The sequence below is a fragment of the Podarcis cretensis genome, assembly GCF_951804945.1.
Source record: "Podarcis cretensis genome assembly, chromosome: 9".
In the NCBI taxonomy this organism is placed as follows: Eukaryota; Metazoa; Chordata; class Lepidosauria; order Squamata; family Lacertidae; genus Podarcis; species Podarcis cretensis.
In genome coordinates this window covers 5263498-5289596 of record NC_137178.1, presented here as the reverse complement: position 1 = coordinate 5289596, position 26099 = coordinate 5263498, and the positions used below count along the sequence as shown (strand labels likewise).

Genomic DNA, 26099 nt, shown 5'->3' with positions numbered 1-26099 from the left:
CAAAAGAAGTGCAAGAAAATTCCAGTGCATATTGCACGATGGGATATTCTTTCTGATTTAAGGGGCAGGTGGTGCCCCTTGTTATGAGGGGGTGGGGTGGGGCAGATCTCTACATTCAGTGAAGGGTCAGAATTTGAGCAGACTCATAAATTCCTGAATTTCTCAAGCACTGGGAAATAACATCACCTAACTTCTGATCGCTGAAGAATTGATGCTTTTGAATTATGGTTCTAGAGGAGACTCTTGAGAGTCCCATGGACTGCAAGAAGATCAAACCTCTCCATTCTGAAGGAAATCAGCCCTGAGTGCTCACTGGAAGGGCAGTTCCTGAAGCTGAGGCTCCAATATTTTGGCTACCTCATGAAAAGAGAAGACTCCCTGGAAAAGACCCTGATGTTGGGCAAGATGGAGGGCACAAGGAGAAGGGGATGACAGGACGAGATGGTTGGACAGTGTTCTCGAAGCTACGAACATGAGTTTGACCAAACTGCGGGAGGCAGTGGAAGACAGAAGTGCCTGGCGTGCTCTGGTCCATGGGGTCATGAAGAGTCGGACACGACTAAACGACTAAACAACAACAAACTTCTTCATGAGGCCAGCCTGACGATGGCAGGTCATTGAAGAAACAGTGGTTGTGATGGCTACCCATTACCCCTCAATGGAAGTCATCAACCCGGAACAAGACCTTGCCAGGCACAGAGGGAGGTTGCCAGGGTAAAGGCGGGGGTATGATGTCACCGCAGAAAAAGAGTGTGCCCTTTTATGACAGAAGTTTAGGGAGCAGGGCTTTCTGGGAAGAAGCAAGAAGGGGGAGGAACTCCATGCAGAGACTGATGGGAAGCAGCCATGATGACTGTCTGGAGTGTGCGGTTGCAAAGAGACATGGGGGTGGCATTTATGGTGCCCCTGAATCCCATGCTGTAATGCTGGGAAGGACGATATACGTGCCGTGCACTCTCTCCCCATAAAACTCAGGTGTAAATATGTGTGAATAAACCATATTTCCTGAAGGTGTCAGTTTGCGCTGTGCCTTGGTGTCTCAGAGGAAACGCAACCCTGATTAAGTGCCAAGACCCTGGAATCTCTTGCCACCACTCAGCAGAGATTGGGGCGGCTTGTAACAATATGGACAGTGTAAAACCAGTATTTATTCTCATGTTCTTTGCCCTAACTCTGCCTTTCATCCCTCAATGCATAGCCAGGATTGTATGTACACAGGGAATCCAAATTCTGTGAACTGTAAAAAATACAGATTGCCGGAAAAGAAGAAGAAAAAAGACACCATTTTCTTACTCCTCCACCCCAAATTCTGGTTTCGTAGGAATGGGAGGGTCAACTCCACCTCTGAGCACTGAAGTCTACATTCAGCCGTACCTCACCACCAGTGTCTGAAATTTGTCCACACTCATTCAGTCAGTGCTACATCATGAAAAGGGATATAAACTTGTTGGTTTGCTTTTTTCTTTAAAGGAAGCTGATATTCTCAAGGAGCTGAACTATGCCCTGTTTACCATATCCTGTTCTCCTGTAGAATCCTAGCATTTGGATAATCTTGCACATGATAGATTTTTCTCATGTGGAAACTATCATTTTGTCCTGGAGTGCATCATCCCCTACTTCTAACCTTCAGCTCCTGTTCAGACCCTCATCTATGGTGTGTTCACACTTAGAATCGCATTGTGAAAGCCAATAGCTGTTATGGAGGTCATTCTTGGGCCCTGGGCTCTGAGGAATTGTGATCTATCCTCTTGTCCAGAACCAAGAAAATATAACACTACAAGGTTCTCAAAAGATACAGTAAGGATTGTTCCTGGACTTAGTCAAAGTTCTTCAAAGTTTGTCCCCAGTGTAATCATTGTTTGGAGGACTTTTGTGGAGCAATTCAATCCCCCATAATTTAATAAAAGTGTAATAACTGGAACCTTTTTTGGCTACCCCCCCTCCCACAAAGTATCAAAGAATTTACATTTATTGATTTGGGAAGAGATATTCAGCAGGCAGAATGGTTCTTGATTTGTTTCTTCTTACAGGTTAATGGTTCACCCTTGCCTTTTCTCAGCCTCAAAAATTCAACCAAGAAGACCTGATTTCTTTAAAAAAATAATATAAGTGGAAATCTAAGTCTCCAGCTGCTGCTGAACCGCCCTGAGGTGAAGGGCAGTATTAAAATTTTCCCTTTTACAATGCACTGTCAAAAACCAAAATGAATGATCTTGACAACTTTTGGCATGGCTTGGGAAATACCTAGGCAATTTGTTTTTCAATAGAAAGTTGAGCAGCAGCTTTGTATTCAAACACAGCTCTGAGGTTTGTTTGACTTCATTCTTCTGAACATTAGAACTCAGGAAATACAGGTGGCAGGAAAGAAAACAGATGGATTTCATACAAAGCATGCATGGTGTATTTTTCTGTTTGTTTTATCTGTCTGGAAAGTCTGGGTACTTTTCAACCTTGTGGGTCTCTGTGTGCTTTTGTGTGGTATTTTAATTTGTTTTGGCATTCCATTTTTTTTTTTCTGAAATAGGAACCAGAAAATCCTGGAAGCTTTTTTTCTTTTCTTTTCCTTTTTGCACCGCTGGATCCAAAATAGCTGATTTGGTCTCTAATTTGTTGAAATGAAATACACAGTGCTTACTGGCCTAATAACTTGCAAAATTAGCTTCAATGATGTTGGTGGGTTAGGTTGCTGCTTTCTCTTACTGTAAATCAACTTCTGGTCCATTCAAAAGAAGACTGTTGCAGAAGGAATGAGTGCAGTCCCTCTTTTACTGCTAAGTGTGTCGGTGTTCTCAGTTCTGCTTGGTAGTATATTAACTCGCACTTGATTCCATCGTTTCAAGCTGCTTGCGGGACCCCAAGTTCAGGCAAATGTGAGTTCTTGAAAATGGATATCTGTCAGAACATGCCCATTTGATCTGAAGCAGGAATACATGCTGTCTAAGCTGGACAGAATTTGTACTACAGCGAATAACATCTGTTGGAGATGTGGTGACATTGAAACAGTTCAGTTCCACATTTATGGATGATGTCCTCAGAGAGAGAGAGAGAGAGAGAGAGAGAGAGAAAGAGAGAGAGAGAAACCATTGGAAATCAATTTTGACTTGTGTGTGCAGTTGTGCATTCATACTACATCCATTGTTCTGTTTTTGTTGTTTTAAAAAAGACAGCTATCTTATCTTGGAATATTAATGTGTCTTTTAACAACTGCTACGATGGCAGTAAGTTTCATAAATGGGGAGGGAGTTCTGCCATCCATAGCAGGGCTCTTCAGGGTTTGTGATTGGGTGTGTATGGTAAAAATAACGGACACTCTGAGAGATAGAAAAGGAGGACAAGTAGATAAAGTTTATTAAAACATCATCATCATCATCATCACCATCATTAATATACTGCCCTATACCCGGAGGTCTCAGGGCAGTTCACAGAATAAAATCAAAATATAAAACCACAAAATACATAATGAAAATAAAAACAACCATCCAATAACACCCCCCCCCCCAGAAAAAACCACCCACATTTTAAAAGGGCATAGGATGTCAATCAAATCAGCCAAAGGTGTGGTTAAAAAGGAACATTTTTGCCTGGCGCCTAAAGGTTTATAATGAAGGCGCCAGGCGAATTTCCCTGGGGAGAACATTCCAGAAAAGCCACTGCAGAAAAGGCCCTGTTGTTGTGTTGCTACCCTCTCGACCTCTCAAGGAGGAGGCACATGAAGAAGGGCCTTGGAAGATGATCTCAGGGTCCGGGTAGGTTCATATGGAAAGAGGCGGTCCTTGAGGTGTTGCGGTCCTGAGCCATTTAAGGCTTTATAGGTCAAAACCAGCACTTTGAATCGGTCCTGGAAACTAATTGGTAGCCAGTGCAGTTGGACCAGGATCCGTGTAGTATGCTCAAACCGTCTTACTCCGGTGAGCAACCTGGCCACTGAATTCTGCACTAGCTGACGTTTCTGAACTGTTTTCAGCAGCAGCTATGTGCTCAGATGATAAAGTACAAGAAAATGGTTCATAATTTGCATTAAAAGTGTTACAAACATGCTTTAACATGTAAAAGCCTTCTGTGACATGAATTGTAAAAACAAAAGTAATCTCGTATTTCAAAACAATAAATAAGAAGAATGCTTCCCTTAAATTCTCTCCAGTTTTTCCTGCCATATTTTAATCTTCATATGAGGATCTAAGAATCAGGAGGAGGCTGTCTCTTGGCCCCGTCCCTGGAGACTTGGAATGAATGACAGAGTGGTGACATCCTGCTTAAAAGACCAGGACTGGCTCGCTGGCTTTCATATTGGTGCCATATTGGGGTGGCAGTCGCCATGTAATCTTGGAAACGCAGCAGCTGCTCTGAGTAAAATTGACAGAGGTCTGTGCAAGCCTGTTTGTGCCCGAAGTTTTCAGAGGAGTCGCTGCCCAGGGGCAAGGGAGGAAAGCAATGGGTGGGAATGTCTGCAGTCTTGGTCGAAGATTGTTTGCAAATATTAGCAGGTGGTGGTGAGGATCTCAGTGCCTCAGGACCAGGGACTGCACACTGTGAGCGCTCCAGGCAAGGTGAAAGCTAAGGGCTGGAGCCTGAGAGCAGGTATCTCAGGGTGTAGCTGCAGCAGCACAGCCTGGCAGTCTACTGATGGTTTATATGCTGCTGAAAAGAGCTTAGACCTTGCCTCCCAGGGGATTTGCTCTCAGTTAAAGGGCCATGCACTATTTAAGAGGTGTTCACTCTAGGGAGGCTTCCGTAATGGGAAAAAAGTGGGAAGAGTGGAACTGAAGAAGTTGCTAGGGAGGAGTCAATAACTGAGGATTTTGGCCAGGAAACATTATCAAGAGCAGGACATAGAGCATAGTTCTACTCTTCACTTCTCTGCAAGAGGGATTGCCTTGAAAGTCATTGCTGAGGATGGTTCAAGGGGAGGTCTTTTATGTTGCAGGATTCCTCCTTCTGAGAGGGCCCAAATTTAGACCCTGAAACCATCTTGTTTTAACTTGAATGGCTTCCTAACCACTACACCATCTCGATCCTCTTCTGTACTGTGGTTTCCGAGCATTAGGGAGGTTTTTGTGGTTGTCAGAGCTTTAGTGCAATAAATTAATGCGTGCTCAGACATGAATAGAGCATGAGAGAGAGAAGTTGTAGCGCATTGATTACATTCCTGTACTTCTAAGCAATGCATGTTTATTATGCTGCTGTTCTATTTGTGCTTTTAATATGGCACCGTGTTTTTATTGTTTCGTGTGTTGTAAGCCTCCTTGGGTACCTGGTAGAATGGTGGGGTATCAAATATGTCAACAATGCACCACTTTTAAGTAACAGGTTGCTGTGTTAACACTATCTAAATGGAGCAGGATTTCATTATTATGAATAGCTTATTTGCAATGTGAGTTTCTGAATGCAACAACAAATAATTCATTTGCTTTTTCTTCTCTACAGATTGCATTTTCACAGCACAGTAACTTTATGGACCTGGTACAGTTCTTTGTCACCTTTTTCAGGTAATCTTCTACTCTAAATAACTAAAATATTTTACTGTTAGTATCAAAAGCCTTACTGAAGTCAAATACACTATGTCCACAGCATTCCCCTGATCCACCAAGCTTGTAACTCCATAAAAAAAGAAAGAAAAAGAAATGAGATTCATCTGGCATGACTTGTTTTCGAGAAACCCATGCTGGGTTTTAGTAATCACAGCATCCTTTTCTAAGTGCTTAAAGACCGACTGTTGAACTATCTGAACAAGGGTTTGTCTTTTGTTCCTACGCGATATTACAATCCTTTATCAGTAAGAACTGAGGTTTTTTATAAAGGGATTCACTCTGGTAGGTGGGTAGCATGAACTGGGGTAGGATCCTGGAAATTACAGGCTGGTTAGCTTAATGTCTGTGGCAGGGAAAGTGGTGGAAAGTATTGTTAAAGATAAAATAGTCAAGCATATAGAAGAACAAGCCTTGCTGAAGTACAGCCAGCATGGCTTGTGCGAAGGGCAAGTCCTGTGCTATGAACCTATTAGAGTTCTTGGGGAGCTCAGGAAGCAAGGAACAGATGCAGGTCTTCAGCATATGAGAGAAACTAGGGGCCAGATTCAACTAACCCAGTGTGTTAGCGGAACCTAGTGGAAGAAATCCAGCTGTTGCAATGGGGCTTTTCCCACACATTCGCCCATCTATTTTGGCGAACCCCAGAAGAGCATGTGAGAGGAGGAGACACTTGAGATATGTTTTTAGGCTCTACCCTGTTCATTCACTGTGATTTGTTTCAATTATTTTTAATGCTGAATTTTAAATTGTTATAACATGCCCTGGGACCTATGGTAAAGTCTGAGTAATAAATTGAGATGAGGATGATGATGATGACGATATCCTCCTGGAGAAATAGAATTCATGTGGCAGTAAAGTTGATTCCCAAGGTTATTGTCTGATACTTCAGTCCTTTTTATAGCTTTGCTACTGCAACAGATGGCAAACGAAAGGGATGTTGACAGGAAGCCTTGCAAATATATTCAGAGGGTGATTGGACACCACCTGCTCGGCTTGACCCTGCTAATGCTGATGTGGTGGTGTCACAGGTACCTGTCCCTGCTTGGCATTGGTACATAGTGCATGCTCTGGTGGGGTAGCCATTGATGGAGGTGGCATCACCTAGTCTCAGGTGGCCTATATAAGTTTCCTACCACAATGTTACTTCCAAGTACATTGCACTAGCTCAGTGGTTCCCAACTGGTGGTCCGTTGACCACTCCATGTAACCCACCCAGGGGTTCTGTGCCACCATTCACTTAACAAAAACTACCATAGAGACATCATTTTTTTTAAAAAAAAGTAGGGTTCCATGGCTTGGCTTTTGAAAAACAGGAGTTCCACAGTACTTAGCTAATTGGGAGCCACTGCCCTAGGTGAAGGGACGCAGGTGGCGCTGTGGGTTAAACCACAGAACCTAGGACTTGCCGATCAGAAGGTCGGCGGTTCGAATCCCCACGACGGGGTTAGCTCCCGTTGCTTGGTTCCTGCTCCTGCCAGCCTAGCAGTTCGAAAGCACGTCAAAGTGCAAGTAGATAAATAGGTACCGCTCCAGCGGGAAGGTAAACGGCGTTTCCGTGTGCTGCTCTAGTTCACCAGAAGCGGCTTAGTCATGCTGGCCACATGACCCGGAAGCTGTACGCCGGCTCCCTCGGCCAGTAAAGCGAGATGAGTGCTGTAACCCCAGAGTCGGCCACGACTGGACCTAATGGTCAGGGGTCCCTTGACCTTTGCCCTAGGTGAATCTGTGATGTGACTTGATTTAAGGACCATTTTGCTGAGAGCCTGAGGGCCCTGCTCCAGCCTCTCTCTCCACCTGGCCCTGCTGCTGCTGCTCAGCAGAGAGGGCTTCTTCTTTTAAATTGTTTTTATATCCTTTTAAATTCTTTTGTTTAGTGTTTCAGCTGTTTTTAACTGGGCCGTAAGGGCACTTGGTGGCATGTGCCCAGGAGGGGAGCAGTGGTTCTAGGTAGGGGGAGGTATGGCAGGCTGGGCAAGGGGCACAAGGCACAGGCAGTTACATCAGCCAGCCCTTGGGTCTGCGACTGCTGCAGTTGAATGACAGGTCGGCCCAGAATAAAATCTCCCTCATCCATGACCTGATTATGGATGAGGAGGCTGACCTGGCATGTATCACTGAAACCTGGGTGGGTGAACAAGGTGGAGTTGGTCTCACCCAGCTGTGCCCACCTGGGTACTCAGTGCAACATCAGGCCAGACTTGAGGGTCGGGGAGGGGGAGTTGTTGTAGTCTATAGAGATTCGCTCTCTATATCCAGGCTCTCTGTCCAGTTGGGGGGGGGTCTAGAGTGTGTGTTCTTGGCAATCGGGACAGATTAGGGGTTCTGCAGGTTTACTGCCCACCTTGCTGCCCAGCAGTCTCCCTGCCTGAGTGGACAGAGCTGGTCTCGGAGGTGGTGCTGAAGATTCCCAGACTGCTGGTTCTGGAAGACTTCAACATCCACGCCGAGGCAGCTGGCTCTGGGTCGGCTCAGGACTTCATGGCCGCCATGACATCCATGTGGCTGTCCCACCATCCCAACGTACATGGCAGGCCACACTCCGGACCTTATTTTCTCGACTGGGCAGGAATAGAGTGATTTGAAGGTGGGGGACATTGACATCAGTCCCTTGCCATAGTCAGATCACTCCCGTTGAGATTTAGGCTGTCAGCACCTTTTCCCATCCCCAGAGGTGTGGGACCTATTAGGAAGGTCCACCCTCAGAGGCCGATGGATCCAGTGGGATTCCAAACGGCTCTGGGAGGTTTTCTGGTTGATATGACTGGCGCCCCTGTTGAAGCCCTAGCTGACCTCTGGAACACCCAAATGACTCAGGCTAGTGACATGATTGCCCCTGAGCGGCCAGGTTGTTCACTGGAGAAAAACAGTTTGAGCGTATTACACTGGTCCTGGCCCAACTGCGCTGGCTACCAATTAGTTTCCGGGCCCAATTCAAAGTGCTGGTTTTGACCTATAAAGCCTTAAATGGCTCAGGACCGCAATACCTCAAGGACCGCTTCTTTCCATATGAACCTACCTGGACCCTGAGATCATCTTCTGAGGCCCTTCTTTGTGTGCCTCCTCCTGGAGAGGTCTGGAGGGTGGCAACACAAGAACAGGGCCTTCTCTGCAGTGGCTCCCCATCTGTGGAATGCTCTCCCCAGGGAGGAAATTCGCCTGGCATTTTCATTATACACCTTTAGGCGCCAGGCAAAAATGTTCCTTTTTAACCAGGCCTTTGGTTGACCTGATCAACATCCCATACCCTTTTAAAATGTGGCTCTTTGAGGGGGGGGGAATTATTGGGTTATTGCTGTTATTTTTATTATATATATTGTGGTTTTTATGTAGGTCTTTTCTGTGAACTGCCCTGAGACCTCCGGGAATAGGGCAGTATATAAATTCAATAATTAATAATAATAAAAGTCACCTTCCTATTTCTGTTATTTGCAGAAGTAATGGGATACAATTTGGCAGCATTGTGGTGTCCACCGAACTTTTATTTCTTACCACTCTTTTAAGGTGACGGGCAAGGATTTCCTCCTTTCAGTTGCCCTGGATTGCAGACCAATCGCTTCTTCCCATACAAGCCATAGAGAACTAAGACAAGGCCTTGTTTTCATTTGCCTTGCCTGATGTTCTGCATAGCCCCATGCCTGTTCTGGTTGCTGGTTGCCCAAGGTGGTGGAACTTCTGAGTGCCATTTATGTGTCAGAAATGTCACCTTTAAATATGACCCAACCATCTGGGGTTCAGAGCTCTGACTCTGAAGTGAACTCTGCAGTTCTGGTGCTTTTGGAAGTGCTGTCGACTGACCTCCTGCAATAAAAAATGAGCCCCGCTGTGTGAGCTTTTCAGCACTTACGGGGATCTGCTGCCTCCTTGTGACAAAGATGTAAAGGGTTCTTTTTGGAAGACTTGAAGAAGAAAGCTGCTCAGTATATTCCACTGATACCTTCCCAAATGGATTTTTTAAAAAAGGCAAAGAAGATAGTTGTAGCAAAAGAGTTAGAGGAGGGTGACACTTCAGCGAAGTCTTTTGACAGGCTCTTGTTAAACTCAGCAGGGTTTGGCTGAAGTGTTAAGGGGCTGCTGAATTTTTCACACAGACGGGACAGCCTCAGCCATTGGACAAATATCTGATGTGGTTTATGGTCTGGCTAGCGAGGAGTGTGAGCTCCTGTAAGCCTCCAAGAGCAGCTCTGGTGTGGCTTCACAAGTCCTTTCTGCTCCCTACGTCTGCCTCTGAATTTAGAAATGGTGAAAAGGGATTGGGACGGAGGACATGAGCAGAGACGCCGTAGGGTTTTGTTTTAGGGGGAGAAACAAAGTTGGATCTTTGTTCAGGAGGCTTCGATGTTGACTAGCAGAATTCCATTCCCTTGTTTTGGTCTACATTTTATTTTTTGATATTTTCTTTTTGATTGGACAAGAATTCACCTCGCAAAAGAACTTACTTTTGGACAAATATGCCCCAAACATCAAGGCTAGGTGGGGAGGGGTATTAAATAACTTGCATACAACAGCTGCAGGTCTCTCTTTGTATTTTCTGTCTGCTGAATAGATCGTGTCTGTGAGATAGGAAGATTTTAAATGATACTTTATTAATGGCCTTGGCATTTGCTTTGGTAAATCATCAGATAATATTTGGCCAAGTAATTTTCTGCCTTTGTTCCAGGTTGTAAACTGTAGGGCATGCTGCTTTGAAGGTTATTGAGATAATGGGGGAAGAATGTTTGCTGGCTGTGGGTTGGCAAGTTGCTATAATTAATTGGATCAAAAACAATTACAGAAAGATCTGGATAAAAGTAATGACATATGAAAGCTATTAGATCACCCTTTTCCTTTGTCATAACAGATGTAGAAAAATAATTGAGTACTCTTACAAAACGATTGTGAAACTGGAGAGCCCCATGGGTAAAGTGTTAGATTTGGCTTGGGTTCAAATCCCAACTCAGCTATGGAATCATTAGCTGGCTTTCGGTACATCATTCAGCCTCACTTTCCCATCTGAAAAATGGGATAACGGTGACCTCCCTTGCTTGTTTTTATGGGGATTAATGATAACATTTGGCTAGAATCTACTCTGTGCCTTAGGGAGAGAGTAGGCCTATAAATCTCAGCCAGTGAATAAATCAATATGAACAGGGTTCCTTTTCTAGTTCACTTGGTCTTATAAATAAGACGTTACCTGTGATTAGAAAGGAAACAGAACAAACATTCCTTATTTAAAATCCCCTTTGCATGTTTTCACACATTGCCGTTCCGTTTCCCTTGCTGGGTCACAGTGAGATCTGCATTAGCAGGGCCTTCTGTCATCACCGTTGAGTGATAACTTGATTGAATTATGTTGACGTTCTCAAGTGTGAAGGCAGGTGATGTGGTCTCATTCTGGCTTTGTCATTCACCCTTTGCAGCGGCACATCTTGCTTCTCTCCCCCCCCCCCGCCCAAATGCCTGCTGCGCACCACCTTACAAGACAGAGACATGAATCTTAATGTTGCCAAGCACTTTATGTGCCATTAGTATCTGTTGACAGAAGTTCATGAGAGTGCAATGCTATTTTTGTTGGTCTAGCTGTCGAATTCTCCTGCATCTCAAATCGAAAGGAAATAAGTGTTGTTGTTGTTTTTCCTGTTTCCTCCATTTCAGCTGTTTCTTGTCTCTGCTCCTTGTGGCCGCCGTAGTTTGGAAGATTAAGCAGAGCTGCTGGGCGTCGCGGCGGAGAGAGGTGGGTCAAAATGACAGAATCACTGCCTTCTTGCTACGACCTGCAAGCTTTTGTGTCTGCTTCTTGCATGTGTTCTCCTAAGAGGTGCCAAGCACACAATTGAACCAGAAGCCTTGCTTACTGACTGAGGGCTCTGGAAGCCCTCTTGAAATTCCCTATGTTCTGTAGAAGGCAGCAGAGAGGCTACTGTCTCCTTTTGAGTTAGCTCGATGGAAGGCAGAAATGGCGTGAGATGCACATTGCTTTTGCAAAAGCCCTGCTGCAAATGTTAAAAAAAAAAAAGAGGGTCTGGCCCTTCTCCTCTTCCTCCTATTTCCCTGGCACCATGTGGGGGGTGTGTGGAAGAGACCAGATATTGTTTCATCTTGTTTCATCCTTCATTGAAGGGGGTTGGACTAGATGACCCTCGGATTCCATTCCAATTCTATGATTCTGTGTGCAGGATTTTTGGGCAGCCAGGAAGCAGCATGGTTCCCTTCTCTGCTTCCCTAACCCAGCATTAATGCACCACACTCCATGGCCAGCTGCCCTTGCGCCTCACCTGGAAGCTCCAGCTGGTGCAGAATGCAATAGCTAGACTATGGATGGGAGCAGAGGTCCAGCAACTTGCTAAAACATCTGCACTGGCTGCTCATATGCTAATGGGCCTGGTTGAAGGTTATTGCACTGATATACATAGCCCTGAACAACTTGGACCCAGTATACTTTTACGGACTACCTGAACCCTTACCTGATACCTTATAATCCCATATTAATCCCTGAAATCATTTGGAGAAGAGATGTTCCACATGTTACAGAACCCTCATTGGCTTCAACTGGAAGTTAGGTCCTGCTGTGAAATACATGTCCAATAGATATTTAGTAGGCACCCTCGCTTTTGACTTTCAAATGTCTCCTGAACACTTTTTCTTTGTCTCTTCTGTTGTTATTTGCTTTGTTCTTGATGGTGCTTTGCGCCTTGTCATTCTTCACCACCCCGATCTTTTATGATGTGCTAATATTTAGAAAATGGGACGCAGGTGGCGCTGTGGGTTAAAGCCTCAGCGCCTAGGGCTTGCCGATCGAAAGGTCGGCGGTTCGAATCCCTGCGGCGGGGTGCGCTCCCGCTGCTCGGTCCCAGCGCCTGCCAACCTAGCAGTTCGAAAGCACCTCCGGGTGCAAGTAGATAAATAGGGACCGCTTACCAGCGGGAAGGTAAACGGCGTTTCCGTGTGCGGCTCTGGCTCGCCAGAGCAGCAATGTCACACTGGCCACGTGACCCGGAAGTGTCTCCGGACAGCGCTGGCCCCTGGCCTCTTAAGTGAGATGGGCGCACAACCCCAGAGTCTGTCAAGACTGGCCCGTACGGGCAGGGGTACCTTTACCTTTACCTTTAATATTTAGAAATACTAAAAATACCGATCCTTGCCTTCCCTGGGGTCCCTCAGAAAGTAAGATGGAGCCCTGTCCCTCCCAGGGCTCTGTGCATGCCAGAAGACTTCAGGGTAAGTTTATTCAGCAGACCCACTGAAATTGATGAACATGTCTTAGTTAGGCCCAGTTATTTCAGTGGGTCTGCTGTAAGTAAAAATTAGCTGTATGCCACCAAGAGATTCAAATAAGAGGCAAGAGGAGTAGTGGTTTCTCATAAAGAATGTTAATAATGGTATTTCAGCAGTGAGGCAAGCAATACAATTGTTATAGGCCCATGAGATGTCATTTTGTTTTCCGTAAGTAGTTTGAAAAGGCCCACGCATACACCTTATTGAGCAAACTATTCTTTCCTGAGCTTGACTACCTTTCCCTATCTAGTCCATCTAACATATATTGACATGAGCAGTGACATTTATTCTGGAGCTTGAGTGTTTAAAATGCGCAAGTCCTTCTTGCACGGACATATATTTCCTCCTAGCAGTTGTACATTTGTGTGCTTATGTCATCTGCTCTGTCCTGCTCAAAAGGCTTGCATGCAACCATGCCCATCCTTAATCAGGAACCTAACTTTGAAAATTCAGAGACCTCAACAGGTTTGTGCCCATTCTTTGGGTATTTTTAAGTATGGTATGGCGGACTTAATTGTGAAATAAATTGGCTGAATTTGACAGTGTCAACCTATACCTTACATGTTCCTATTCAAAACACTTTGGCCAAACGGTGGGAAGGAAGGTTGCAAACATTTTTAGATTACCCGTTATCGTGAATGGGCAACACAGAGGTATACACACACACACACACACACACACACACACAGTTGTTTGGAACCTGAGCACAGAGTGATTCAAAACAGATACAATTTTTAAAGACAATAAACAGACATACAAAGCAGAATTTAAAGTTGAGGCGGGCCCTTCCTATACCACATCCAGAGGCAGAATACCCCTGAATAGTTGCACTTGCTAGGGGGCCAGCAGAGGACAAGTGCTATAGCATTCAAGGCCTGTTTGTGGGTTTCTCAGAGACATCCTATGGACCACTGTGGGAAATGGGATGATGGGCCAGATAGGTTTTTGGTCTGATGCAGCAGGGCACCAGCAGCAGGAGACAGACTTTGGGGATAAATGGCCATTGTTTTTCTCTTTCCCATCTTGACAAGAGTATAAAAAGCAAAGTGAAGGCTTCCTGGAGTTTTTCCTAAATAAAATGTTAATCAGGGTTTATGTTGGATGTAGTCTGAGAAATACCGCATTCTGCCTGGAGCCAAGTGAGGCATTTAATGATGGCTTAAATGGAAAATGTCACTGGTGTGAAGTTATCCTCTGGGCATACTTTTTTTTTGAAAGTTGCAGAGAGGATCAGCTGGTATCTTATCTTTCTCACAGTTAGGTTTCTCATACTTGGTTTGCACGCTTTAATTTCAAGTGATAGACAACTTGTCTGATTTCTAACAAACTGTCCTAAAACTTTATACTGAAGGGATCCTCATAACTTAATAGTGTTGAAGAGTTGCTGTCCAGTGGCAACTTCTTTCTGACCCGAGTTGTGTCTCAGGTCACCTGCTGTCCCTGCTCAACCCCAAAATGATGACTGAGGTCATAACCGCTTCTATGGCTGAATTCAGTTAATTCCTTTCCCATCTCCCTGCCTATTGAGATCAAGCAGACTTCACTGTACTCTTTTTGGTGCCTGGCAAAAACATTCCTATTTAGATAAGCCTACCCAGATGCTTAGAAAGTATTTTATATTTTGTATGTTTTAAAGCATGTTTGTGAATTTTTCTCAATTTTATTGTTTTATCTTTTTTCAATCCGCTTTGAGGTTTGTTTTTTGCAATCAAGCGGAGTAGAAATTTTGTGTAATAAATAAGAAGTAAATCTAAGAAGCCCCCTATATTGTTGCTGGTATGCTAGGAGAGGGATACATATATGGAAGATAGGTCAGTGACCCATTTGGGGTCCCTATGACCTAGAAGGGAAAGTAGAAATTCACTTTTGCTGGTTTTGGAAGCAACAGAGCTTGCCCAGGACTCTGGAGTATTGAAGGACTGTGTGATAGGAATGTTGAGTAAGGTTGTTGAGGCTCGTGCTATTTCTAACAGCTTGAAGAATACTGCAGAAAAATATAGAATGTTATGCTTTGGGGGGGGGTATTGTTAAAACATTATTTATAGTTGCAATAACTTCTTGTACCTGGCCAGTAGAACATGATGCAAAACACTGAAAGCAGAAGATTTTGCTCACTCTCAGGTGAGCTGGGACAACTCCATCTGCAGATCATGGGGCTCTTAATCTGAAGGTTGTGGGTTCGAGCCCCACACTGGGCAAAAGATTCCTGTATTGCAGGGGGTTGGACTAGATGACGCTTGTGGTCCCTGCCAACTCTGTGGCGACCAGTGTTATGACCATGTCATCCTGCTTTCCTCCTCTGATGCAGAGGACTCTAGCTGTGGTCCTAGCAGGGCCACAGTCTCCCATGTTCTTCAGGAATCCACAAGTGCTTAAGCAGCCGGGGTCCCTTTAAAGTCTATCCTTTCTCAACCTGTGGGTCCCCAGATGTTGTTGAACTACAACTCCCCATCACCCCTAGCTAGCAAGGCCAGAGCTCAGGGATGATGGGAGTTGTAGTCCTACAACATCTGGGGACCCACAGGTTGAGAACAGCTGCAAAAAGCTTCTCACACTCTTGACACAGAAGGTGGAGCTAGCAACTGAGAAAGAACTGCAGCTCCTATTTAAGGCTCGCTCAGAAGATGACTCAGATCGTGAAGCTGAGGCTCCAATACTTTGGCCACCTCATGAGAAGAGAAGACTCCCTGGAAAAGACCCTGATGTTGGGAAAGATGGAGGGCAGAAGATGAAGGGGACGACAAAGGACGAGATGATTGGACAGTGTTCTCAAAGCTACGAACATGAGTTTGACCAAACTGCGGGAGGCAGGGGAAGACAGGAGTGCCTGGCGTGCTCTGGTCCATGGGGTCACAAAGAGTTGGACACGACTAAACGACTAAACAACAGCAGAAGATGACTGCTGCTGAAGCAACATCTAAGCTCTGCTCTTAATGGAGTCTCCACCCTGAGTCCTGCAGGGAGCTCTCCAAGGTGCCATTAAAATCCATTCCCCATTTCCATACTACTCAGGCCATTGCTCAAAAGAGAACAACCAAGAGCATCTGCCCAATGAGTGTAAAGCACATTTGTTTCAATGTTTCCTCCACAAATTAAAAACCAAGCCAATCCTGAAACCTAATATATCCAATGTAACTCTCTACTTAACCTAGCCCAGATACGGTGGTGGTGATGAGAAGCATTTATTCATAACTGAGTGAGAGTAGGATATTGTAAAGCATTTGGCAGGGGTTTAGACCTATCAGTATATTATCTGAAGTAACATTTGGGCAACTTGGCAAGGCGGCATTAGAGTCTGCGTGACACTGATCTACTAAAGGGAAGTGAGTGGTTCGTAAATTCGTACCCTTTTCTCTCTCTCCACTGAGCACTGTAACGAAATGGCTTTCAGGCGCTGTATTTTGCTGGTGGAGGAAATGGAAACAAGAAAGAATGCTTGTTCGAGGCTCGGAATGATACTGAAAGACAGATAAAATTGCTCCTTTTATTACATGACTTTTGGAAAGTGATAGGAAACATGAAGGCGGTGGTGGAGAATAATGCTTGAAATAAAACCGCAATGGCATCATAAAGAGTACATCTGTCTACAACCAAGTCTTAATATGTATTTTTTGCTCCCTTTCAGCCTCCTTTCCCTTTTTTTACATGCCTTTGGGATTCCTGTAGTCAAGCTGTGAGCCACAATCCAAGCCTTAAACCTCGGATTGTGAATCAGCTTGGGCAGGGTACGATGGAGGGCATTTATCCAAGTCTCAATAGATAGTCTGAAAAGAGAGTGATTTGCTTTCATTCATTTTAAATATTTATCTGCCACCTTCCAATTAATAATCTAAAATGGTTTATGAGTAAAAATTGACACAACTGAAACATATACTGAAATATATTTATATATCTCTGAGATTTGGCACTTCCCCTTTTTTCTGGGTTATGTTTGAGAGAAAAGGCTAAATATAGTGTTTGTTTTAATTATGGCACTAATGTCCATTATTGCTTGGTTTCAGATGCAACATTTAGGAACTTACAATGCTAACTTTCAATACCAGCAGGTGTCATGGTCCATGATTTCTGTCTTGGTTCAGACTTTAATCCAAGTCAGAAAGAAACTTTGGTGGCAAGGAAGGTTAAGAACCATTATTAGCCCTGCTGTCTTACTTTCCCCCTTCAAAACGAAGCTTCCTCTTTGGTGGCCCCTGGTTATGCTGTGAGATGTGTCTTTATACCATCCATTGCGTGCTTTTTCACAGTTGGCCAAAAGGCACCATTTTACCGAACCCTTTGCTTGAGTGGATGTCTTTCCTTTTCCTGCATTTCTGTTCTGTGCTGCTGTTTTGGTTGTTTGCTGTTGGTTCTCTGGTTTTATCTTACGATTTTAATGTAAGTTGCACTGGTTCCAATTGTGACATTTTTGTAACCCTTCCCCAGGACCATTTGGTGAAGTCAAATAGTCAATATGCTAAATATGGGGAACTTGAGGCAACTTCTGAAAAGAGGATCCCTGCAACTGGTGGTTCTCCTTGTAATGTCAACACTCACAGTCCCTCTGCCCCCATTAGCAGGGGCTTCTCGTGCTTGTGCAGCAGAGAAACCCGCACGGTGATGTCATCATGCCACATTGTGAAGTCAGGGTGGTGGTTCAGGTTTTGGACTGAGACTCGGAAGACCAGGGTTCAAATATAATAATACAGTGGACGCTCGGGTTGGGAACGTGATCCATGCTGGATGCATGTTCGCAACCCACAGCAGGGCGTCTGCTTATGCGCGGGTTGCGACTCAGCACTGCTGCGCATGCGCAAAGCGTGATTTAGCACTTCTGTGCATGCGCGACCGACGAAACCCGGACGTAACCTGTTCCGGTACTTCCGGGTTTTGGCGGGCCTGTAACCTGAAAAAGGGACGCGGGTGGCGCTGTGGGTTAAACCGCAGAGCCTAGGACTTGCCGATCAGAAGGTTGGCGGTTCAAATCCCTGCAATGGGGTGAGCTCCCGTTGCTCAGTTCCTGCTCCTGCCAACCTAGCAGTTCGAAAGCACATCAAAGTGCAAGTAGATAAATAGATACCGCTCCGGTGGGAAGGTAAATGGCGTTTCCGTGCGCTGCTCTGGTTCGCCAGAAGAGGCTTAGTCATGCTGGCCACATGACCCTGAAGCTGTACACTGGCTCCCTCGGCCAATAAAGCAAGATGAGCGCCGCAACCCCAGAGTCGGTCACAACTGGACCTAATGGTCAAGGGTCCCTTTACCTTTTAACCTGAAAAAATGCAACCTGAAGCTTCTTTAACCCGAGGTATGACTGTAACAACAACAACAACAACAACAACAACTTATTATTTATACCCCGCCCATCTGGCTGGGTTTCCCCAGCCAACCTGGGCGGCTCCCAACAGAATATTAAAAACACAATACAGCATTCAACATTAAAAACTTCCCTAAGCAGGGCCACCTTCAGTTGTCTTTTAAAAGTAAGATAGTTGCTTCTTGCCTTAACATCCGATGGGAGGGCGTTCCACAGGGCGGGCACCACTACCGAGAAGGCCCTCTCCCTGGTTCCCTGTAACCTCACTTCTCGCAGCAATGGAACCACCAGAAGGCCCTCGGCACTGCACCTCAGTGTCCGGGCTGAACAATGGGGGTGGAGACACTCCTTCAGGTATACAAGACTGAGGCCGTTTAGGGCTTTAAAGGTCAGCACCAACACTCTGAGTTGTGCTTACTGGGTTGTGCATACTGGGAGCCAATGAAGGTCCCCGCTTACCCGTGAAGCTCATCTGGGATGACCTCTCTCAGTCTAGTCTACCTTACAGGGTTCTTGCGAGGATAAAATTGGGAGGAGGAGAGCTACCATATTTTTCGCTCTATAACACGCACCCGACCATAACACGCACGTAGTTTTTAGAGGAGGAAAATCCGTAGGCATGCCACCCGTAGGCATTCCCTCCATAACACGCACAGACATTTCCCCTTACTTTTTAGGAGGAAAAAATGAGTGTTATGGTGCAAAAAATATGGTATGTACAACCACCTGGAGCTCCTTGGAGGGAAAGTGGAACAGTAGGTCCGCAGCTTAGATGGGAGTTACATTCTGGGCATCGTTCCTGAAAGCCGAGATTGTGCATAGTCAAAACCCAATTGGGTTCAGTGGCGAGTGGGATTTCCCAAGTCATTTTTCCTGGACCCTGCCCCCTTTTTAATGTTTTTTGCCGTGCACGTAAAGCTGATTGCGCACAAGTTAAATGCACTTAAGCTGCAGGCTTGCTGTATACAAGTAATTAATAAATAAATAAATATCAGTCAACCTGACAGAGAGACATCAAAAACATTGACGTCTGGTCTTTGGGGCGGGGAGTGGATAGTGGCGTGCATGAGGAAGGCGGAGACCTATGGAGCAGGATGGAAGCAAACTTTTGGTCGAGAAACTCTGGCTCATGGTTTAATCAGGCCTCAATGTTCTTCTTAAGGGCAAAAATGTCTCTGTCGACTCGGATGCTGAGATGTTGGAAGCAGAAATGCTGACGAGCTGAGACAAGAGTGCTGCAGTCTGACGAAGATACGAGTTTGGTTATTCCATGTGGCTAGCAGCCCTGAGCAGCCTTCGTGAATTTCTCTGGACTCTGATAAGGCTCAAGAACGTGCCATTAATCACCTAAAACTGGTGGAGAATTGTTTCTGCAGGTGCCTCTCCGCTGGCCTGTCCTTTTACCAAAGCGAGACTGAATTAACAGTGAGAAAAGAAGGCAGAAAAATTGGGGTGCCAAGGGGTGGGGATGGAAAAAGACTGCAGCTCCATGCTGGAGCTCACTTTTTCTCCTCGCTTAATTTCATTGCTTAGCTCCCGTTTTGCTATCATATATTTTTGCTTGTTCTAGGCCTCTTGTGGCCCAGTTTGCCCTTTGCTTTTCTCTTTGCGAGAAGAAGGGGTTTCCTGCTTTGAGCTTCTCCCTCCTTCCACTTTTGAAGTGTTTTGTGGCAATTTTTTCTGTGAATCTGCCTCTTGGGGCACAGGCTTTGGTTCATGAACAATTCTGAACAGATTTGGCTTCTGTAGTTTTTATACATAAATAATTCTTGTTTTATTTTTGCTTACTCCCCGGTGAGGTTTGAACCACACTATTTTACTTTTTGATCTTTTTCTCTTCCATGCATTGGGTCCTGGATTAATCTCTCTACCCCTCCTGGAATCCGCAGAAACTTGTTCCTTTGAACCCCTACCTGGAAACACAGATTTAGCATCTCCTCTTCTTCTGCTTAACTTTTAGGATTAATTTGCTATATAAGCAAAGCTTTTAACTGCTATTGACTAGTGGGCGATCTGGAAGGTAAATCAAAGTAGAGATTAAGTAAATAAAAATTACTTCTAAGTTTTGCTTGCTGTAATTGTTGACTGCAATTGAACAGAAATATTCGAAGTATCAGATAAAATGACAAAGTAAAGTTTTAAGAGTGAAATCTTTAGATTGAATAGCATTAAGCCACAAGGCAGAATATTCTGTTTTGTTACCCATGTAATCATTACATTCTATTTTTACCTGCATACACTGTTCCTTACAGTTGTGTATAATAAGCCTTTTTCCACTTTGATATTCTTTGCGGATTATGCTTGCATTTTTCATCATGCAAAATGGTTTTCTGCTTGGGTATTTTAAATAAATTTTCTATATTGATTTCAGCCTCTGATCGCAACTCTCTTTCCCATGAGGTCCTCAGTTTCAATATCTAGTTCTGTCTTTGGCTTTTGAAGGGAAAAGGAGTCTTGCTTTTAACAAAACTGAACTTCAGTTTTGGTAATTTGGGTTCCTTGGCCAGGACTGTTGAGGTCCCCCTAGCCCACCAGTCAAAGATGACATGGTGGCTGATGAGATTGATTCAGGGGTCACATCCAGACCAAGAAGCGCTTGCTTGGCCATCCTTGCCCAGAAGAACCACAAGCTTGGGCTTTTGACTTGCCCTATCAAGGAACAGTTTGTTCCTGGAAAAAATGGTCCGTAATGGGTGCAGTGGAATTCATTCTCTTGGAGAGTTATAATAGCCTTTTTGTAATTACATTGAACATTTCCCAGCTTTTCAGCTGATGGGTGCTCCTTGTTATCATATTCTTCCCTGCTTTTAATTTGCATTTACAGCAGACCTCGTTTACGTTTTTTAAAGCCTCAAACCTTCAGCTTATTCTGCATACTAAAGGTCATCCATTGTGTCTTCCTTGTTTGGGGGCCTGGTTCTGATAAAATATGTATTTAATCCATGGCTGATGAAGATGCATTTGTCTTGGCTTTTCACATGACATCAGTTCCCAGTAGCTTTGTCCTGTGTTTGTAATAATTTGAAGTGTGAAAATGCCTGTTGAACTTAAAAAAAACACACACACACACACACACACACACACACACACAGGCTTGCAAAGTTGGTTACAAACCTAATTAGCTAACATTAATGCAATCGCTGCCCCAGGGAACTGGAAACTTAATTTTCGGCTATGATGAAAATACTGCCAGATAATTATTTATTCGTTGTCTTACATGGTGGCTTGCAATTGTGGCTAAGTGTTACTGCCCAATTTATTTTCAAAAGAACATGGCTCTCCTCTCTTGTGATAGTTTAAGCATTTATGTTGCCTCGGTGAATAACTGTTCTGCTCCCTAGTGTTTATCTCCCAGGCAGTCTTGACGGGGCTTCATGAAACCCAGCAGGTGTGGTCCGTGAACTAAGGGGGTACATGTCCATGTTTTCTGATGAAACAGAGTTTTTCAGGGTTGTAGAAGCAAAAAAGGATTTTGACGAGCTTCAAAAGCACATCTCCCAAATTGGGAGAATGGGCAATACACTGGCAAATGCAGTTCACTGTAAGATAGCGCAAAGTGTTGAACATTGAGGCAGGATACACCCCCCCCCCCAAAAGGAACCCCTCCTATGGATACTAATGCACCCTGACATGGTAGTAACTGATCAGTAAAGAGAACTTGGGTTCGTGGTGATTACAGCAATGAAAATGTTTTCCCAGTTATGTTAAATCATAGCTTATGTTATGTGACTGGGCTGCATGCTGCTCAGAAGTGGCTGCTTCACATCTCCTGTTGAAAACCCCTTGCCACGAACGGGGCAAAACAACACAGAGAATGGATTTGTGTTAGGTAACCAGTGCCTGTGGTTGGTTTTCCCCAAAGGACCCATGATGAAGAGGCAAAGGCTTGATCTTGGCTTCCGGATCATGGCTTGTAAGGTAAAGGGACCCCTGACCATTAGGTCCAGTTGTGGCCGATTCTGGGGTTGCGGCGCTCATCTCACTTTATTGGCCGAAGGAGCTGGCGTACAGCTTCCAGGTCATGTGACCAGCATGACTAAGCCACTTCTGGCGAACCAGAGCAGCGCTCGGAAATGCCGTTTACCTTCCCACCGGAGCGGTACCTATTTATCTACTTGCACTTTGACATGCTTTCAAACTGCTAGGTTGGCAGGAGCAGGGACCGAGCAACGGGAGCTCACCCCATCGCAGGGATTCGAACCGCCGACCTTCTGATCGGCAAGTCCTAGGTTTGTGGTTTAACCCACAGCACCACCCGCGTCCCTATCATGGCTTGTAGACAGATAGTAATTCTGCAGGCCATGCAGAGCTGGGTCTAAGCAGTATGGAAGGCTGATGCGCCTTTTCTTCTAGTGGTCTTAGTGATGCAGGTGGTAGTTGGACGGATGAGGGCTCCCCCCTGGTCTTGTTTGTTCAGGCAACAACTGATTTGTGCGGGGGTTATGTTCCTCACTCCTGCGTGCATTGGTTCAGTGTGCATAACCTCGCATGGACCCATTTCGCCCTTTCCCCAGCCCGTTCCTTCCCCCTTTCCACCCCCAATTAGTTTTTTTTGGGGGGAGGGTGTCAGTTACCACTGATAATGTATTTTATAATAGCTCTCCTTAAGGCTTCAACAAAGACAGAAGTCGGTTCAATCCAGACATCACAACAAACCATAGCTTTCACTAATCATAGTTTAGAACTGTAGTCCAACCATAGTTTAAGCCATGGTTTATATGACTATACAGGCAAATCATGATTTATTGCACCATGTGTGGTTTTAATACAACATCAGCTAAGCACTTTTTTCTCCAGAGATGCAGGAGTGGCCATAATTATGGTTTGTCAGTTTAGACATCACTTCAATCCATGGTTTGCAAACCCAGTTCATGCATGGCTTCTGATTCTAGTTTGTTGGCTGGTCACGAACCATGGCTTATGATTTCAGACTTCAAAACAAACCAAAGTTAAATTTCTCTAACTAAGGTTTGGTGCGATGTCTGAAGAAAGCCAATTGTCTGTGTTCTTTATTCCAGTTCCCGTGCCCTTAAGCCCCAGATTTCATTACTCTCGTTCTCATAGCTATAAAGAATACTAGTGAAGGTTTAAAATAAAAATTCAAAAATGTCTGCTCCCTCTTCCAACATTTCAATGGTTTTGATATCACCACCATCCTGTCTGTCTTAGATTACTGTTGCTTGTTACTGTCATACCTCATCAAAGGTTTCTATTGTCATGAACAAAAGAATTCCATAACAATTGTGTGTTGTGCCTGGAGGTTGAATGGAAGATCCTGCATTTTGGTCTGAGGAGTAGCGTAGTATCTTTTCGAGGTAGAATAACATTAATGACTGAAAACTTTGCTTGTTTCAGAATTCCATTTTGGCAGGCAGCCATTTCATGAATGTAAAGATAAAACATTAAAATTGATTTATCCTTGATTGCATAATATTTCATTCTTGTTACACTTCTTCAGTAAAGATGATGTATTGCTCAGTCGGGTTTTCTTAAACCAAGGTTCACTGGCAGCAATTGAGATCTGCAATGTTACCAGGGTGTGTGTGTGTTTTGGGTGGAGGAGTGTTGCTTCCTTTAAAAATAGATGTTCCTCTTGAAGTTAAGCAAGTCCCAAGGCTGATACGTGCCAAAGCTATTTCTTAGTAAAACAGTTTCCAGAAGGGGTGGTGTTACGGATTGATGGTAGCATAGAATCACAGAATTGTCAAGAAGTACACAATAATGGGACAAATCTATAACTTACTTCTTGATAATGGTGTGTGTGTGTGTGTACTAGTTGTGTTCCTTTTGCATATCATTCTCATAGCTGGATGACATTTTAATTTTGATTTCCTATAGCACGAGTGACCAACTTTCACCCTTCCCAAGTGTTGTTTAACTAGGGGTAGATCTATAATGATCTTTTTTTAAAAAAGCTAAGAAGAAAAGCTATATAGCTCTCAATACAATTCCCCATTGAATCTTGTACAGTACCTGCTAGTGTCACATTTTTATAACACATTTATAACGTTATAACTTACCAGTATAGATTAGTCCTATGACTTCTGTGATCCCCACCTCTGCGCCGACAGCAGGAGTGGGTAGAAGGAGAAGCAGGGTCTGCTAGTAGACCACTGGGTAAAGTAGATCGGAAGGATTTCTGACTTCCAGTTGTGCAGTGACAAGCAAAATGCATTTCCCTCTAAATTGGATTGCTGATAAAGAACACCTTGGGGGTGTGGGGAGACCAGGAATTGATTTGTGTGCGAAAGAACTTGTGAATATGGTTCTGATGCTGATCACAAACTCTGAGCTGGAAAACACTGTTATTTATTAACCTACTCAGGAGTAACTCTAGATTAATGGGTCATTTCAGTAGGACCTACAGAGAACACATAAGTTATGCAGTCTTTCCCTAGAGACCTTTAAATGCCTGAATATTGATTTCAAAACACGATTAGATCTTGCTCTTGGAAAGCTCAGCATGGCATTCATGAGGCTGTCTCTGGTCTCCCATCGATGGCTAGATAAGGTCCACACTTGTTTTATTTCATCTGTGCTGCAGTACAGGGAACTCTTGCACCTAGCATTTTACTGCTGTGAGATTCCTTTGCCCCACTGTTATTATCCTTGAATCTTGTTCTTGTGCTCCATTGAGGTGAACAATCAGTGCCTGGGCTTGTGAATGGTTCATCATTGTCCATTCCAATCAAGGGCCTCCAGCATGAATTGAGCAATTTTTTTTTAAAAAAAAAACAACCAACACATTTGCCAAACATGTATAGTCTCATGATTTGAAGGCTTCGAGAGCTATTGCAAGTGCAAGATTCATGTAGCTGTACCCACATAACCTCCTGGGTGGGCTCAGTGATTGTGTGAATATTCAACTCCTTGCCGAGTTAATGAGTTCTGCTTGATTCTTATTTTGGACATATTTATCAGGACAGCTTGCTCTGGTTTTATTTTACAGCCATTAGACAAAGCGTTTTATGGTAGCTGAAGGGCACAATTACTGCAACAGCAACCCTGCAATCTGTTTCACACTTTCTTCACTTTGCAATCTGCCGAGCATCTTTTTAAGTAGTAGTTTGGAACAGGAGGTCTGGCACATGAGTTTGGGTTCACTTGAGTGGCACTTGTACGGCAGGTTGTCAGTAGAGTATAGGTCGAAAATCCCTGTGGGCAAACTGCCTCCCTTTATACTATATAAAGCTCTGTTGGCATGATCGTTGCATCGTTCAAGGCAGTCTCCAGAATAGGTCCCAGGTCTCACACCTGGATGTTGTTCGCTAACTCTGGGCCAGGGCCGGACTGGTGGTTCCCAAACTGTGGTCCCTGAGCTTAATTCAGGTGGTTTGGGGCATGTCTGTGAAGAACACTTTGACTTCTGTACAGTCCTGTTAAGTTCAGATTGTAATACAATAACATACAATATAAGAATTAAAAGAAGCAAAAAGATACAGTCATACCTTGTGTCAGGGAACTGCCATCGGAGAGTCAGGTGGTGGAGGGGCTCACAGAGGCTAGGAGACCCTCGAATGCAGAGGAAGGAACCAGCAGGGGGAGAGAGAGAGTTCATGGAGAAACTCAGTCGGAGGGATGGCTCCAGGAGACTTCCAGTGAGAACAGCGGGGAGGTTTCAGGACCTCCTCTGGGTGCACCCACCCCTCGCAGGAAGCTGTCACGATGAGAATCCCGAAGGAGAGTGTCCGTTAAGGAACTCTTATGTTGGCGCAAATTCCGGAAAGGCCCACTGACAGATTCTGCCAGCGATTGAGGGAGTCATGCTTTGAGGGCTCCCGTAAAGGCAGAGCTTTGAAACCTTGGCAAAGCTCTGAGGGATTCAGCTTTTACGCACAAGCAGCTCATTATCCCATCACAGCAATCTCTCAGTCTCTGAAAGCCACTTGTGCAAAGGAGAGGCATCATGAGCAACCCAACCGAAGCCGGAGGGGCAGGTGGAGCTGGAGCGGGTCCAAGTCTGGAGGAAAGATACAGAGCGTTGGAACACCAGCTAGCACTGCAAACGGTGCGGCTTGAGGAGAGGTGGG

At 44.7% G+C, this 26099-nt stretch overlaps 2 protein-coding genes and 1 long non-coding RNA gene across 5 annotated transcripts in view; 2 read left to right on the top strand and 1 right to left on the bottom strand.

The window, feature by feature from the left end:
• Positions 1-8848, top strand: part of LOC307224190 (kyphoscoliosis peptidase-like) — a 281232-nt gene extending 272384 nt beyond the window's left edge. Inside the window, exon 8 of the mRNA XM_079990795.1 lies at positions 8396-8848. The gene's annotated coding sequence lies outside the window, so the exon portion shown is untranslated. The remainder of the gene's footprint in view (positions 1-8395) is intronic.
• ATRN (attractin) overlaps positions 1-26099 on the top strand; it is a 167000-nt gene that overhangs the window by 115230 nt on the left and 25671 nt on the right. The window contains exons 25-27 of one of the 3 annotated variants that reach the window (XM_079990678.1): positions 5425-5486; positions 11160-11238; positions 19232-20434. In XM_079990678.1, the coding sequence (XP_079846804.1) occupies positions 5425-5486; positions 11160-11238; positions 19232-19294 (204 nt within the window). In that variant the 3' untranslated portion in view covers positions 19295-20434. Of the gene's footprint in view, positions 1-5424; positions 5487-8858; positions 8921-11159; positions 11239-19231; positions 20435-26099 lie in introns of those variants that run through there. The other 2 variants (XM_079990677.1, XM_079990679.1) reach the window with 2 other exon arrangements.
• LOC307224489 lies at positions 1954-17536 on the bottom strand. The gene is made up of 2 exons (XR_013842576.1): positions 16126-17536; positions 1954-3030 (listed from the first exon to the last, which is right to left on the bottom strand). It is a non-coding gene; the product is annotated as an uncharacterized lncRNA (long non-coding RNA).